The 16,362-nt window shown below is 34.5% G+C and overlaps 1 protein-coding gene across 1 annotated transcript in view; it reads left to right on the forward strand.

Annotated features, from left to right (window-relative positions):
* LOC308242041 (transmembrane protease serine 11C-like) overlaps positions 1-16,362 on the forward strand; it is a gene marked incomplete at both ends in the record, with an annotated part of 51,653 nt that overhangs the window by 3,489 nt on the left and 31,802 nt on the right. Inside the window, 4 exons of the mRNA XM_080655878.1 lie at positions 3,059-3,177; positions 7,732-7,850; positions 11,917-11,984; positions 15,625-15,788. Coding sequence (XP_080512004.1) covers positions 3,059-3,177; positions 7,732-7,850; positions 11,917-11,984; positions 15,625-15,788 — 470 coding nt within the window. The remainder of the gene's footprint in view (positions 1-3,058; positions 3,178-7,731; positions 7,851-11,916; positions 11,985-15,624; positions 15,789-16,362) is intronic.

Consider the following 16,362-nt stretch of genomic DNA (forward strand, 5'->3'; position numbering starts at 1 on the left):
AGTTTTCACATTTAACATTAGTAATCTTGCTCATCATTATAAACCCCTGGCCTAGTCCAATACCGTGCACATAGAAAATGTTCAATAAACATGAACACAATAAATTACTTAACTTCTAAAGAGAAATTTCCTGTTTATGCCAAAGAAAAACATCATTTAACATTGTAGAAATATAAATATATTGGAATTAAGTTGTTGCCCAATTAATAAATAATATGGTAATTTATTTTAAAAGTGTTTATTATTGTTATTTTCTTACTCTTGCTTCCACTAATGCTTATTAAAACAACAACACCTATGAGTGTGTGAATAATGCTGTATAAACCCCCAGAGCTTCTGAAAGCTGTTTTGATTAAGGCATTAAAAAGGCTGACTTGAGCATTGGCTGGTGTAGCTGCATTGGACATCTGCATTGCATCTGGGGGTTGCCAGTTGATTCCCATCAGGGCACATGCCGGGGTTTCCAGCAGTAAAGGGTGTGCAAGAGGCAGCCAAAGGATATCATATTCATTCTCACATCAATGTTTCTCCCTCCCTCCCTCTCTAAAAGTCAATAATTTTTTTTAAAAAAAAACAGGGCTGACTTGAGCCCTAAAGCATTAAGAAAGGATGGGAAAAGACCAGTCATGCAGCATTACTCAAAGGAAAGCAGGACTGACTATATTAACATCAGAGAAAGAAGTAGACTTCAGTGCAAAGAAAATTACCAGACAGAAAGGGAGATTATATAATGATCAAAAAGTCAATCCACCAAGAAGATATAGCAACTTTGGAAGTATATGTACCAAACAACAGCTCATCAAAATGTGTGAAGTAAAAATCAAAAGAATTGAAAAAGATTTAAAAATTCAAAATTACATTTGTAAACTTTAATGACCTCTTCAATAAGTGTTAAACAACTACAGAGAAAAACAACAGATATAGAATAACTCAATAACACCATCAAACACAATATCTAATCAACATTTATAGAAAGCCTCACCCAACAATAGTAGAACACATTCTTTTTTTAAGGATCCATGCATGGAACATAGCCATGCTAGGTCACATGCAGTGCCATAAAAAAAAAACCTCAGCAAACTTTAAAAAATTCAAATCATATGTAGTACATTTTTCACTTGCAATAGAATCAAACTAGAAATCAAATTTTTTAAAGTTAACAGGAATACCTCAAAACACTTGGAAAACTACTAGTAAACACATTTCTAAATAATCTATAAGTCAAAGAGAGATACTAAGGGGAATATTAAAAATACATTAAACTACATAAAAATGAAAATAAAACATTAAATTTCTGAAACACAGCTAAAACAGTGCTGAGGTGGAGAGTACAGCATTAAAAACATGCATTAAAAAAGAGGAAAAGTATCAATAGATAATCTAAGCTCCCACTGCAAAAACCCAGAAAAAGAACAAAATGAACCCCAAGCAAGCAGAAGAAAAGAAATAATGAAGAGTAGAAATTAATGAAATGAAAACAGAAAAACAGTAGAATAAAACACAGCAATGGTTCTCAGAAAAAAATCAATGAAATTGGCAACTCTCTAGGAAAACTAACTAAATTAAAAATTACCAATATCAGAAATTGAACAGAGTCTTTCTATAGATACCCATAGACATCAAAAGGATAAAAGGGAATACTACTAACTCTATATAACATACATTTGACAAAATGGACCAATTCCTTGAAAAAATTACATTAATTCCTATCAACACTATACTCAAAATGCTCCCAAACTTCAGCCTCTTTTAGGTTCCTCTGCCTCTCCCACCCTGGTTCAAGCCAACATCATTTTGTGCTTGAATTGCTGTAATCATTTCCTACACTGTCACTCTGCTTCCACCCTTATTCTCTATAATTTACTCTCCACAAAGCAGTTAGAAGGATCCCATAAGAAATTAGGCCAGATCATCATAGCCTTCTCTCCAAAGACCTCCAATACTCCCATTTCACTCAGAGAAAAATCCAATATAATTACAATGATGTACAAGGCCCTACATGATCTGAACCTTAGTAGTTTTCAGACTTATTCTCTTACCACTCTTCCCCTCATTCACTGCTACAGCCACACTGCTCTCCTAACATACCAGGCATGTCCCTCCTAAATACCATTTGTCAAGTTGTTTCCTCTGGATGGAACATTCCAGAAATCTGTACTGCTAACCCCCTCACATGCTGCAAGTCTACTTAAATTTTACCTTTTCAATAGGCCTAACCTGACTATTCTATTTAATATTGCATCCTGACACCAACACCATCTTATACATGCTTCCACATTTCATATCTTCTTTACTTAGATATATTTTTTTCCTACAGAGCTTAATATTGTTTTACCAGTTATTAATTTCATTAATTATTAGAGGTCCAGTACACGAAATTTGTGCATGCGGAGGGGTGTCCCTCAGCCCTGCCTGCACCCTTTCCAATCTGGGACCCCTGCAGGATTGGGCCTAAACTGGCAGTTGGACATCCCTCTCATAATCTGAGACCTCTGGCTCCTTACAGCTCACCTGCCTGCCTGCCTGCCTGATCTCCCCTAACCGCCTCTGCCTGCCAGCCTGATCACCCCCAACTGCCCTCCCCTGACGGCCTGATCACCCCTAACCACCTCTGCCTTGGCCCCCACCACCGTGGCTTTGTCCAGAAGGAAGTTGGACGTCTGGAAGATGTCCAGTCGACCCAGTCTAATTAGCACATTACCCTTTTATTAGTGTAGATGGTATTTGTTGTCTATCTTCCCTCAGTAAAATGTAAGCTCCATAAGAAAGAGGTCTATTTTCCTATAACTCTGCTTACTACATAATAGGATATCTAAAAATATTTGCTGAATGAATTCTGATTTTAGTATTACCATCATTATTCATATGTGCTCAAAAATAAGCAGGCCAAATATTATATTCACTAATTCTACAAATTGTTTTCCAAGCTCAGCAGTCTACTGAATTCCATAGTTATTGAAAAATAATATACTTTTATACTTAACAGCAAATTCATAGTTATTTCTGATAGTTCTATATCTTACTCATATTAACACGCATTCCTGTTCTTTTTGCTTAGAAGAACAGAGTCAAACACAAAAGTGAAACTCACAAGGTGTGGAAAGATTACCCTGGGTATCATAATAATTGTGATTGCTGTAGTCATCATCGGACTCATTGTTCATTTTGTCACTTATGGTAAGTACTCATGATATCTGGCTTTCCAGCCACATGAATTTAATTTCCCATTATTGGAAAGTTAGGAACTTTGAGAATGGGAGAAGGGAAGGCATCAGATAAGACTATTTGACAGAGATAATTTCTTATGGTTAATAACATTTACTGCAGTCTTTGTTCTGTAGCGACCTTTGGCTTAGGGCATTCTGAATCCAGAGATGTGGTATGATCTTTTTTTTTTAATTCCTGGTAAAGATTTAGGTGCTCAGAGCACATAAATAAATTAATCAATTAATTAATTCACTGTTGAATTAATAATTTTCGAAGAGATAATCAATGAGTTAACAAATAAATATAAAAGCCTACAACCTAGATTTGTAAGCTAGATTTCTTATTCCAAAACCTATAAATATTCTCTATATACAATGATTTCTTCTCATAAAAATTCTCTCTAAAAAAGTCAAGTATTTTCCATTAACGAGGGATGAAAAAAAAGAAACAGTACAAATTTTTCTATATATTTTTCATAAAATCGACAAAAAGTATGGGATCCTCAGATTTAATGTTTCTTTGAAATAGCTATTTGTGCCAACTCCTCTGTGTCCTGTGCTTATTACTTTCTTTCATCCACTCTTTCCTAACCTTTTCAAGGATGAGGACTTCTTTATTAAAAAAAAATTCCTGCATTCCCACAAGAAATTATCACATTTATTGATTGGTATATACTGAACCATTCTTGCATCCCAGGGATAAATCCTAGTTACTCAATATGTATAATCCTTTTAATATATTGTTCAATTCAGCTAGCTAGTATTTTGCTGAGGATTTTTGCACCTATACTCATCAGAGATATTTGTAGTTTTTTATCCAGCTTTGGTATTAGAGTAATGCTGGCCTCATAAAATAAGTTTAGAAGTATTCCCTCCTTTTCTCTTTTTAGCCAATTTTGAGAAAGATTGATATTAAATCTTCTTTAGATGTTTGGTAGAATTCTCCAGTGAAACTATGTGGTCTCAGGCTTTTCTGTAATGGGAGGTTTTTTATTACTGTTTCAATATCCTTACTCATTATTTGCCTGTTCAGATTTTCTATTTATTGATGATTCAGTCTTGGAAGGGTGTATATTTCTCAGAGTTTATCTATCTTTTTCTTTTGTTACTATTTTTTAGCTTATAGTGTATTTTGTCTAAGTATAGCTAAGCCAGCATGGGTTTATTGTTTTTGTCCTCTCTAACAATTTAATAAAAAAGAACAAAACTTCTGTCTTGTTTTACTTTGCATTTCTTTATTTGTGAGTGTGCAGAAAAAAATTTTCTCCAAATAATTAGCTTCACTGACATAAAGGATCTTCTCAGTGTTACATGTTTTTACTTCTCCATCACTTTCTCTCTTCTGTCTCCTTTTTCCCTTTTCTCCGCTCATTCTTTCTCTCTCTCTCTCTCTCTCTCTCTCTCTCTCTCTCTCTCTCTCTCTCTCTCTCTCTCTCTCTCCTCACTGCCTAGTCTATTAAGTAGTGGGGTACAATGGGACCTGAGCATAGTTACAAAAAAAGTTTGGATTTCTATCATATTTGATGTTCTAAAATAGTACAGTCCAAATACAAAAGCAATCCTGAGAAAAAATAATGAAGGCAGGAGCATCACATTCCCTGGCTTCAAATTATAATACAAAACGATGATAATAAAAACATCATGGTATTGGCAGACACACAGAACAATGGAACAGAACTGAGAGCCCAGAAATAAACCCACATGTATATGGGCAAATAATTTTTTGACAGAGAAGCATAAAATAGAGGAAAGAAAGAGTCTTTAATAAATAGTGCTGGAAAACCACATGCAAAAGAATGAAACTAGACAGCTCTTTGTCCCCATGTGCAAAAATAATTCAAAATGAATCAAATACCTAAATATAAGATCTGAAACAATAAATTACATAGAAGAAAACATAGGTACTAAACTTATGAATCTTGGTTGTAGAGAACATTTTATGAATTTGACCCCAAAGGCAAGGGAAGTAAAGGCAAAAATAAATGAATGAGACTGTATCAAACTAAAAAGCTTCCGCACAGAAAAAGAAACCAACAACAAAACAAAAATACATCCAACTAAATGGGAGATATTTGCAAACAACAGTTCTGAAGAGGGCTTAATGTCCAAAATATATAAAGAACTCATAAAACTCAACACTAAACAAACAATCCAACTAAAAATTGGGCAGAGCCGAAACCGGTTTGGCTCAGTGGATAGAGCGTCGGCCTGCGGACTGAAGGGTCCCGGGTTCAATTCTGGTCAAGGGCATGCACCTTGGTTGCAGGCACATCCCCAGTGGGAGGTGTGCAGGAGGCAGCTGATTGATGTTTCTCATCGATGTTTCTAGCTCTCTATCCCTCTCCTTTCCTCTCTGTAAAATATCAATAAAATATATTTAAAAATATATATATATAAAATAAAAATTAGGCAGATCACATGAACAGATACTCTACCAAGAAGACATACAAACAGCCAACAGATATATGAAAAGATGTTCAAATCAAAGCTACAATGAGGTACACCACACACTTATTAGAAAGTCTATTATCAACAAAACAAATAGTAACAAAGATTGGAGCGGTTGTGGAGAAAAAGGAACCCTCATTCACCGCTGGTGGGAATGTAAATTGGTACAGCCACTATGGAGAACAGTGTGGAGGTTCCTTAAAAGATTAAGAATAAAGTTACCATATAACCCAGTAACCCCTCTTTGCATATCTACCCCCAAAATTTGAAAACATTTATTCTCAAAGACATATGCACCCTTATGTTCATTGCAGCATTATTCAAGGTAGCCAAGACATGGACACAACCAGTGTCCTTCGATAGATGATTGGATAAAAATGTGGTACATACAGGGTGGGGCAAAAGTAGGTTTTTCAGTTGTTCATATAGAAAATAATACAACGATTAATAAATAATAATACATCTATGTTTTATGTACTCATCACTGTAAACCAACTTTAGTTTATCCTCTATACACAATGGGATACTATTCAGCCATAAGATTAAATACTGCCATTTGCAACAGCATGTATGAACCTTGAGAATATCATGTCAAGCAAAACAAGTCAGACAGAAAAAGTTTAAAATCATATGATTTCACTCATATGTAGGATATTAAACTGAAAGCAACAAATGAACAAGTAAGAAAAACAAACAAAACCTCATAGACACAGACAACAGTATGGTGGTTACCAGAGGGGAGGAGGATGGGGTGTAGTAGAGGGTAAAGGGGGTCAAATATACAGTGATAGTGAAGGAAGATTCTTTGACTTTGGGTAGTGGGTAATAATGCAATATGAATATCATGTATCATAGAAATGTATACTTGAAACCTATATAATCGTATTAACCAATGCCACCCTAATAAATTTAATAAAAAGAAAATAATTACTCCATAGTTTTGCAATAAATTGTTTTATTTTATTTTTTAAATATATTTTCATTGATTTCAGAGAGGAAGGGAGAGGAAGAGAGAGAGATAGAAACATCAGTGATGAGAGCGAATCATTGATTGGCTGCCTCCTGCACTCCCCACATAGAGGATCAAGCCTGCAACCTGGGCATATGCCCTGACCAGGATCGAACCTAGTTCATAAATTGATGCTCAACCACTGAGCCATGCCTGCCAGGTGCAATAAATTGTTTTATAACAAACTTTCTTAAAGAAAACAAATAAATAAAATAGTAAAGCTGACAGTCTAACCATCAGCTTTATGCTTTGCTTTACTTTCTGAAAGTTGTAAGTTTGATTTCTTTGTTCTTTTTACTTAATTTGCAGTACTTACAAGTCATGCCTCATTTTACTTTCCTCTTTGTTCATTTTCATTTCTTAGGTATTTGATAAATGATTAAACCTGAGACTCCACTGATTTTCCAAAATGTAATCTATGATGATCACAAAAACTAAAAAAAAAAATCTAAACTTTAATATAATTTCATTTCATAGTTATACATCTATCTTCAGATTGCCTAAACTTGAAAGCTGGCACATTGAAATTTTACATTAAAAATTCTTATAACATTCTTGGGTGAAGTTATAATTTAATAAACATTCCTCTGTCAAAGTTATTTCAACAGTCACTAGGAATCAAGATTATTTAAATGTCAAGTTACCTGAAATTTTATCAGAGTATTATATTTCATATGATATTTCTTAAGAACAAAAGCAGTTACACAATGAACTATGCTAAGTGAAATAGCCAATCATAGAAAGACAAGTACCATATGATTTCACTCATGTGGAATTTAATGAACAAACTAGCAAGCAAAATGGAGACAGACTCATAGATAGGGAGCAGCCAGACAGCTCTGGTTAGAGAGGAGGTTTAAGAGGGGAAGGGGTGGAGGGATTGAGAATAAAAATAGAGAGAGAACTCATGGACATGGACAACAGTATGGTGATTGTGGGAGGGGGAAGGTGGAAGAGGGCATAAGGAAGTTAAATGATGATGGAAAAATAAAATAAAATAATTTAAAAAATAAATGTAGTTACACAATGATCAAAGTCAGAACTATTTTTTTTCTTTTTCCTCCTCAGGGAAAACATCTTTCTATTATCACATCAGCTTTAAAGTCAATAACATTGACTATGACAGAAAGTTTGAAAAACCATATTCACAAGAATATATGGACCTAAATAAAAAGGTAGTGTCTTTGGTAAGTTAAAATGTTTTTCTGTGCATTGTCTTTTTATGGTAAATGTTGCGCTCCTAGAAATACCAGAATCCTAGTAATCACCTTCCAACTTGGAATTTAATAATTCATAAATTCACGCTGTTTCTTACCACTATTTTAGTTCTAGATTAGGACAGTCAACCCTTTCAGAAAGTAAGTTTCTGTCTTAATTCAAAAGTTTTCCACAACCCATAAAAGAAGTGTATTCAGTTTCCTAGAGAGTCTTTTTTCCCTACTTTTAAGTTTTAATCTACATGGAAATAGTTTTAGTATAAGGTAGGGGGCCAACTTTATTTTATTTTAGGTATAGATAGCTAGTTGAGCTGGCACTACTTATTAAATAATCCAGTCTATCCCAGTGATTTAAAATGCCATTCTTGTTAAATCCTAAATCCCCATATATTCCAGGATCTATTTTTGTATTCTGTATTGGGCTACACATTAATTGTATAGTATTTCTTTCCCATACCTTCATTTTGAACAGCATTTCATCCCTTTACTTAAAGAATGATGCTTCTAAATAATAGATAACTAGGTTTTGGTTTTTAATGCAACTTAATAGATTCTTTCATGACATTTTGCCTATTTTCATTCATTATAACAAGTAATAACTTTTTATTTATTAAATATATTTTTATTGATTTCAGAGAGGAAGGAAGAGAAAGAGAGAAACATCAATGATGAGAGAGAATAACTGATCAGCTGCCTCCTGCACACCCCCTACTGGGGATCGGGCCCCCACCCAGGCATGTGTCCTTGACAGGAATCAAACCAGAGACTCTTCAGTCCACAAGCTGATGCTCTATCCACTGAGTCAAATTGGCTAGGGCAATAACTGTTTTTATTTCTCTAGTTTGCTTTAAGTAAATTTTTTGCTTCCTTTTTTATTACTGCTGATTTAAATTGTTTTCCATTTCATTTTTTTTTTCCTCCTGAAAATATCAATACTGGTATACTTAGTTAATAGTTAACTTATCCTTCCTGGAACTAGAAATTACATAAATATTTTTCCACTATTATTTTAAAAACTGTTAGTCTCATCAAATGATTATTTTCCTTACTTAACAACCTCAACCCAAGAAAAGGAGATCTTTAACATACTTTCACTTATATCCTCTCCTCACTTTTCCATTCCCCACTCCTGATAAGACTTTTTACCACTTTTATTTTCTCTCCCTCTTCTGCCCTCCTTTTCTCTTCCTAATAACTAGGTTTTGCTGAAATAGTACTTCAAGTTCAAAACTATTATTATAATGTTTCTTAAAGTATGTTGCTTCCACTTTAAGCATTGAAATTATATGTTCACACACACACACACACACACACACACACACCAGGTTTTATTGCTCACCATTTGTTCCTTCTCTTCTTAAAATTCTCCTCTACTGAGATCTCAATTCTGATTTATGTCTTACTTTATGAGAATCATTAGTCACATGTTTTTCTCAATTGTGATATGTAAATGATGTTACTAAATCCTTGCATAAATACCGCTTTTCCTCTGATTTGAGATTACATCTTGACTGGAAATAGGATGGTTAAATTGTAAATTTGTTATCTCAAAATATGACAATATTATTTCACCAGCTTCCAACTTCAAATATTACAAATGAAATTTCTGATTCTATTTTTCTATTAATATATTTTTCCTGAATAGAAATTTGTGGAAAATTTTCTTTATATCTAAAATTCAAGAATATTTCCCAGATACATCAAACATGCCTGAAAATCAGTCTGCTCCTTTGAATCTACAGGTTTTTATCTTTATTTCATTCAGAACCATTTTCTCCCACTATCTACTATCATTATTATATGTCATCCATCCCTCTTTTTTCTCTTTTCATACTCCTATTATTTATAGCCACTTCTGGAATCATATTCTAAGTGAGGGTTTTGCACCCATTATTTTATTTTGATGAGCACATAATGTTTTATTTCCTTTCTCTGGCTGCTAAGCTCCTTTATTTGCATTACCATTTTTCCTGTTGGCTTACTGGGGCCACTGTTTTGTTATTAGAGGTAGTCCTACACGTTGGGAAATGAGATTTTCTTAAATCCTATAAGCTGAAGGTTGAGTAGCAGGCATTCTGCATACTAAAGCCCCAGAAGGAAGTCTTCAGCTCCCCATTTTCTGCCCACCGTACTAGCTTAGTCTCAGCCTCAGGAGCAAGGAATCTTCAGTTATGCAGTTTCTTCTTGGAGACAGTGGGTCTATGAAAACCCACTCACATGGTCCAGTGTCAACTTAATCCCTGGGCATCCATACCTCTCAGTTAGCCAGTCTCTTCCCAGGGCCTGTTATGATTCTATCTTTGCACAGGGTTCTCGGGTTGTTCTCTAGGTTCTCCGTGGCCCATGGAAAAGAAGGTTCCTCATCACCTCCCACTCAACACCAGGAAAGGCAGGTATATGGAACTGGGAATAAAAGAGAAATATGATGTAATTTAGCTATCATCTTGTCAAGATTCTTCCATTCACTATATTTTAGGAATTACATCCAAACCCCTAATCATGGCCAACAAGGTTCTCTATAATCTTGTCCCTACCTACACAGACAACCTCAATTTAAATACTCTCTGCCTTGCTCACTTTACTTGAGTTACAACAACTTTGCTTCTATCCCTCAGTTATACCAATCTCATTTTTCCCTGAAACCTGCATTTCCCTCCATCTAGAATACTCTTCTCTCCTTGATTGGCAACTTTTCATCTTTCAGGTTTCACTCAAATGTCACCACTTCAAAGAGGCCTGACTTGATCATTCCAAAGACTCCATCATTTACTTTAGTTTATATTTTTATACCACCTACTACTATCTCAGATTATCATATTTACATATTTATTCCTTGGTCTGCTTGTTATTTATGTCCTCTTTTGAATCTCTAAGAAACAATGGATCTATCCCATTAGTTCATAGTTTTATTTCAATATATACTTATTGAATACATGAACACATTCCAATTGCTTTGGAGCAAGAGGAACATGTAAATTAAATCCCTGCACTCCCAATATTGAGTCAGTTTTTGAAGGCCAGTCTTTGCAAAAGTAAACGTCATGGTCAGTGCAATTTGTTGTCTGGTGCTCTGTAAAGGTCCTACAGTGGGAAATCATCCATCAGGTTGAGATCAGGAGCACCTGAGAAAATGATTCATACAATTTTTCTGAGAGATTTCTACATATCCTACTTTTAACCCATCAGTAGCATGTTATTCAAACAGCAGGCAAAAATGGTTTGTAGTCCAGTCGTAAACAAAGGCTGCCATTGTAAAAAAAAAAAATTTTAAAGAATGAAACATCTCCTTCTGGGGACATTTCTCTCAAGTTTTATGACACTGATACTCAATAAAAGGCTGAACATGGAAGATAAAATCTATTAGTTGGTCTTTTGAATTCACCTCTCCAAAATGATATTCTGATGTATCATGCTACTGTTAGGAACAAATATTTTTATCCAACTGCGCCACTTAATTTTTTTTTTTTTATTTAAAGACATTCGTGAATGAACTGAGCCAATATAAAGATAATTTTCAAAAAGCTGTATACTTAACACATTGCATCTTTTTCCTAAATGAATCATGATCTGGGGAAATTTTAATACTATGTATTTGATGATATTAAAGAATTAGTTAATTCCTGAGATGTAGGTAGTAGTAAAATGAAACTGGTTTGGCCATCCTATATAATAAAAGCCCAGCAACCAAACGGTAGAACAACCAGTAGACCAGTCACTATGATACACACTGACCACCAGGGGGCAGACACTCAATGCAGGAGCTGCCCCTGGTGGTCAGTGCGCTCCCACAGTGGGAGTACTGCTTGGCTGACCAGGATTAGCTGCGCTCCCATAGTGGGCAATCCCCGCAGGCCACACCCCCCATCAGTGCATGAATCTCGTACACCAGGCCTCTAGTTTATTAATAACTTATAAAGCTGAATGATGGTTACATGGGTTTTTCACACTACTCTACCTGCTTTCATGTATGTTTGGAGTTCTCCACAATAAAACTTAAAATAAAAAAATAATCATTATGGATTTTACTTTTTAACAGATAAATGAAACATTTCATGGATCAAAACTGAGAAGACAGTATGTCAAATCCCATGTTGTCCAAGTAAGGTATATAAAATAGCCTAAGCGGCACCGAGAAAAAAGTTCTGTCCTTCTCTTTCTTATCTCATACTCAACAGAATAGCTTGGTATACAATTAAAGGATTGAAACAAATTTGAATTTGGGGATTCAAAACAGCTAGCATCTTCAAATGTGGAAAATAAAAGGTATTCAAGGTCTATTGAGAAATTATTAAACCAGAATCAAGAGTTCCAGATTATTGTGAGTTTCAAGTAAAGATTAAATGGGTGTGGTTTTTTTAATATAAGGCACAAAATAAAAAAATAATTTAAAATCAGGAGACGATTTCAAGCTAAGGAAAGAATGGGTAAGAGAGTCATGTACAGAATGTCTGACCCACGAATGGCAAACTAGTAGCTAATGGGGTAAATCCTACATGTAAAAGTTAGATAATTTCGCATAAAAAAAGAATTTTTAGAACGTTGAAAAATCAAAATATCTAACAACACAGTCCACATTCCCACATGGTAATAGTACACCAAAACTGAGGCTACGTGGTTTGCCATGATGTATGCACATGTATTTACACCCAACAAGCTTCATTCTTTTACCTTACCCACCTGCCCCTCTAAAAATCCAACTCTGCAGCAGTTTTCTAGCAGTGAAGATATTTTATCCAAACACTTGGAAGGAACAGATAACCTGCAAGAGATAGCAAAAGAATAACTACAAACAAAAATAGAAATGTTAATATGCTTTGGAATCTACCTCTCCTTAAAACCAGCACACTTAACCAGTACCCCCGTCCCCCCCACTGAGAACTTTTTTATATATTAACCCATTTAACCTGATAATAACCCTGTATGGCTTTATGTATAAGTTTCCTATTCTACAGATGAGAAAACTGAAGTAAAGGAAGGTTAAGTGACTTGCCAAGGTCACATATTTAATAAATGCTAGAGCTGTAGGTTCAACCCAAGCAGGTATATCTAGATTATTGCATCAACTTCTCTAATCTTCAGCTTTCACTCTTGCTCCACTACAATCCATTCCCATACTGCAGTCAAAATGAATTGGAAGAGCCTATAATCCCCTACTTAATATCATTTGATCATTTCCTACAGTTTCCAAACTCCTAATATAGTCCACATGACCCTACCTGACCCGGCCCTGCCTCTCTCTGACCTCATCTCATACCCTTGACTTCACCCATAACTTTATATTCACACTACTGACTTGCTATTATTCTTCAAATAAACATGCAAAGTTGTATCATTGGCTTTGCCCAAAGAAAACTAAACTCATGTCTTCATGACAGGAGGTGGTTTTACAACTTGGAATAGGTGCCCACCAAGGTTACGCTTTCACCTTCCCACTGAAACTGAGAGATAGAGAGGCTACCATCTTTGATGGTTACTAGACCTGAGTAACCTGAGATGGTTTTCAGGTCCTTGAGAAATACATTTCTGAGTTAAACTGCAAGAGCCTTTTGAAAAATTTACTTATAACTCAAAGGAGCAGAGAAAGAATTTACATTTACAAGTTTTCTAGAGTAAGTGATCTAAAAACAGGGTTACCGGGGGCCTAGAGTCAAAAAGAAGTCTGTCAGACATTTAATAAAACGAGGGGAATGTTAAGGCTATATTGGTCAAGGTTTTTACAGTTGATGTTCCTTCTTTCTGGAACATTCCTCCTTCAGATCTTAGCATGACTCACTCCTTGTTACGAGGCTCTTACTTCAAAGAGGCTTTATATAATGTTCCCACATCGACCCTTCAAGTCATTGTTCTATTTTTTTCATAGAATTTACCATAAAGATTATTTATTTCTTTGTTTTTTTGTTTATCTGTCTCTCTTACTAGCATGAGAGCAGGGATCTTGTGGTCTTATATGAGCTGATATAGCTCTGGTACCTAGAACTATGTATGGTATATTGCCTGAACTAAATTAATACATGTCTGTTAAATGAATGAATGTATGAATGAATGAATGAATGAATGAATTAGTAAATGAATAGAAAGTTCAGGGATGTAAAAGAAAACAAGCATTTGTCATATAAATTAAAGAATATTTTATGAGTCAAGAAAAGGTAAAATTAAAATAACTTTTATTTCATTTTTCATTAGAAAAGAGGATCATTTTACCCTAATGATGTCAGATTAATAATCCATATGTCTATATTTAGTTTAATTTTAGATTGTAATGTGACACAGAATGAAGAGTCAAAGTGACACCTATGGTTTGACAAAAAACTTTAAAATAAACAAAGTAATACAATATGTCCTTGTCTATTGCATAAGAAATAAAGGGTTTGTCCCTATAGAACAGACTAGAAAAAACTAGCATTGCACCTGCATAAAAGAATACTTAATAAATTGGCAAGTAATAACTAATGCTTAATACTATATAAAGGAAATAAAAATAATTCACATATAGCAATCAAAGTAAGAGCATATGTATACATACTCTAAAACATAAATAAGGAGTGATATAAAAATAAGCTAATCTTTAATTTAGAATTATCCTGGAAAAAATGTTAGAATAATAGGCTTTATAACCATTTTAATCATGGATACTGGCCATGATTTCTGTTTTTGTTCATGAGTGTTATGAAGGTTTGGAAGTGGATGTCTTCAGGATCTTTTTTTTTTTTTTAATGTATTTTTATTGATTTCAGAGAGGAAGGAAGAGGGAGAAAGAGATTGAGACAGCAATGATGAGCGAGAATCATTGATTGGCTGCCTCCTGCAAGCCCCCTACTGGGGATCAAGCCCGCAACCTGGGCATATGCCCTTGACCAGAACCAAACTTGGGACGCCTCAGTCCTCAGGCCAGCTCTCTATCTTTTGAGCTAAACCGGCTAGGGCCAGCATCTTTCTTGAGTCTCATAAACCTTTGGAGTGGTTGTAGGTTTTCAAATGCACATATTCAGAGAAATACCTAGAGAGGTGAGGAGACACAGAAACAGAGAACAGAGCGGAAGACATATTCCCTAGAGTCACTAGTAGTTACAGGTTTTTACTTCTTTTTAAATTTCTGGTTTTTTATTTTTACTTTGTTTATTTTTACTTTGTATATTTTATGTATTTGCATCTTCAAGTAATAATTACAAATTTAATAAATCTAGTCTAAATTTTTTACTCAGTCATGATTTCCAACAGGTGAGAATTGGCCCACCCTGAAAAATTCTGCCCTCACTTTAAAAAAAACAAAGATAATTAATGATTCTCTCATCTTACCTGTTACATTCACTTTGTTACTAGCTATTGGCTCTTTATACAGAGTCCATACTGGTTTTATAATACATAGTTGCATTTATATTATTAACACAATAAAATTTTCAAAATACCTCCATATACATTATCTTATATGGTGTTTACAATAACCCAGTAAATAATATTCCATCCCTATTATAGATATGAGGAAATTTAAGTACAGAGAATGCCAACAGCTTGCTATAATCAAGAAGGTGGCAAATGGTAAATCTGGAATACAAATTCAGTTCCCCTGAGTCTAAATCACATTGTCTTTACTGTTCACCATGTCCAGACAGTGTCATTTCCATGCCCTTGGGAGAAACTGAATTAGCTGCTAGGAGCTCTGCTTAACAAAGTGTGCAATGACTCTGCTAAGAATGATAGAACCTCAGTAAAAAGCTGAATTTATTTGTCTGCTTCTGTTCTGCAGCAGAGCCAAAGGGAAAGTGGTAATACATTCTGTGCTGAAGTTTATATTCTGCTTTAAAAATAAGGCAGCAAAATTTCGGGAAAGGATCGAAACGATTCTATATCAGAAGTTAAATGGTGAAACTGGGTGTTTACATATAGATTCTTCTTCATTGAGAGTCTCAGGTAAGCATTTTTCTGTATGATATAGAGTGATTTTCAACTTTTAATTTGAATATATATTTTGTTATGCAAATGAAAATAACACTTCTCTCTTTAAATATCATTTTATATATAATGATGATAATTACCTTTAACCAATGTTTAAGTATTCATAGTTCATTTTAATCAATTTATTTATATAATATCATTTTGCATTATTGGAATTAAACCTTACTTGATTATAGTTTTTTTTCCAAAGTAATCAGGTTCCCAAATAATGTTTCTTTGCAACACAAGGCAGCCTTTAACTCTTAAACTATTATGACTTTTTCTGTGGATCATGATTTCTTCCTCCAATCTTTTGGATGTCACAAGAATCTAGACTCCTAAATTCCAGAATTGAGTTTGAATTTCTTTAACATCAAACTTCTTTATAGCCTGTGATGGACTTTGTCTCTCACTCTTCCGCACAATCTTATTCTTATTCTCAGTCACCTAACACTATTGTAAAAGGCAGCTTCTACAAGGTAGGGACAAATGTCCCACCATTCTCTGGTCTTGATAAAAATACAGCTAGCATTTGGCACAGCTAAGCTAG

Source organism: Plecotus auritus (genome assembly GCF_963455305.1).
Source record: "Plecotus auritus genome assembly, chromosome: 1".
Taxonomy (NCBI): Eukaryota; Metazoa; Chordata; class Mammalia; order Chiroptera; family Vespertilionidae; genus Plecotus; species Plecotus auritus.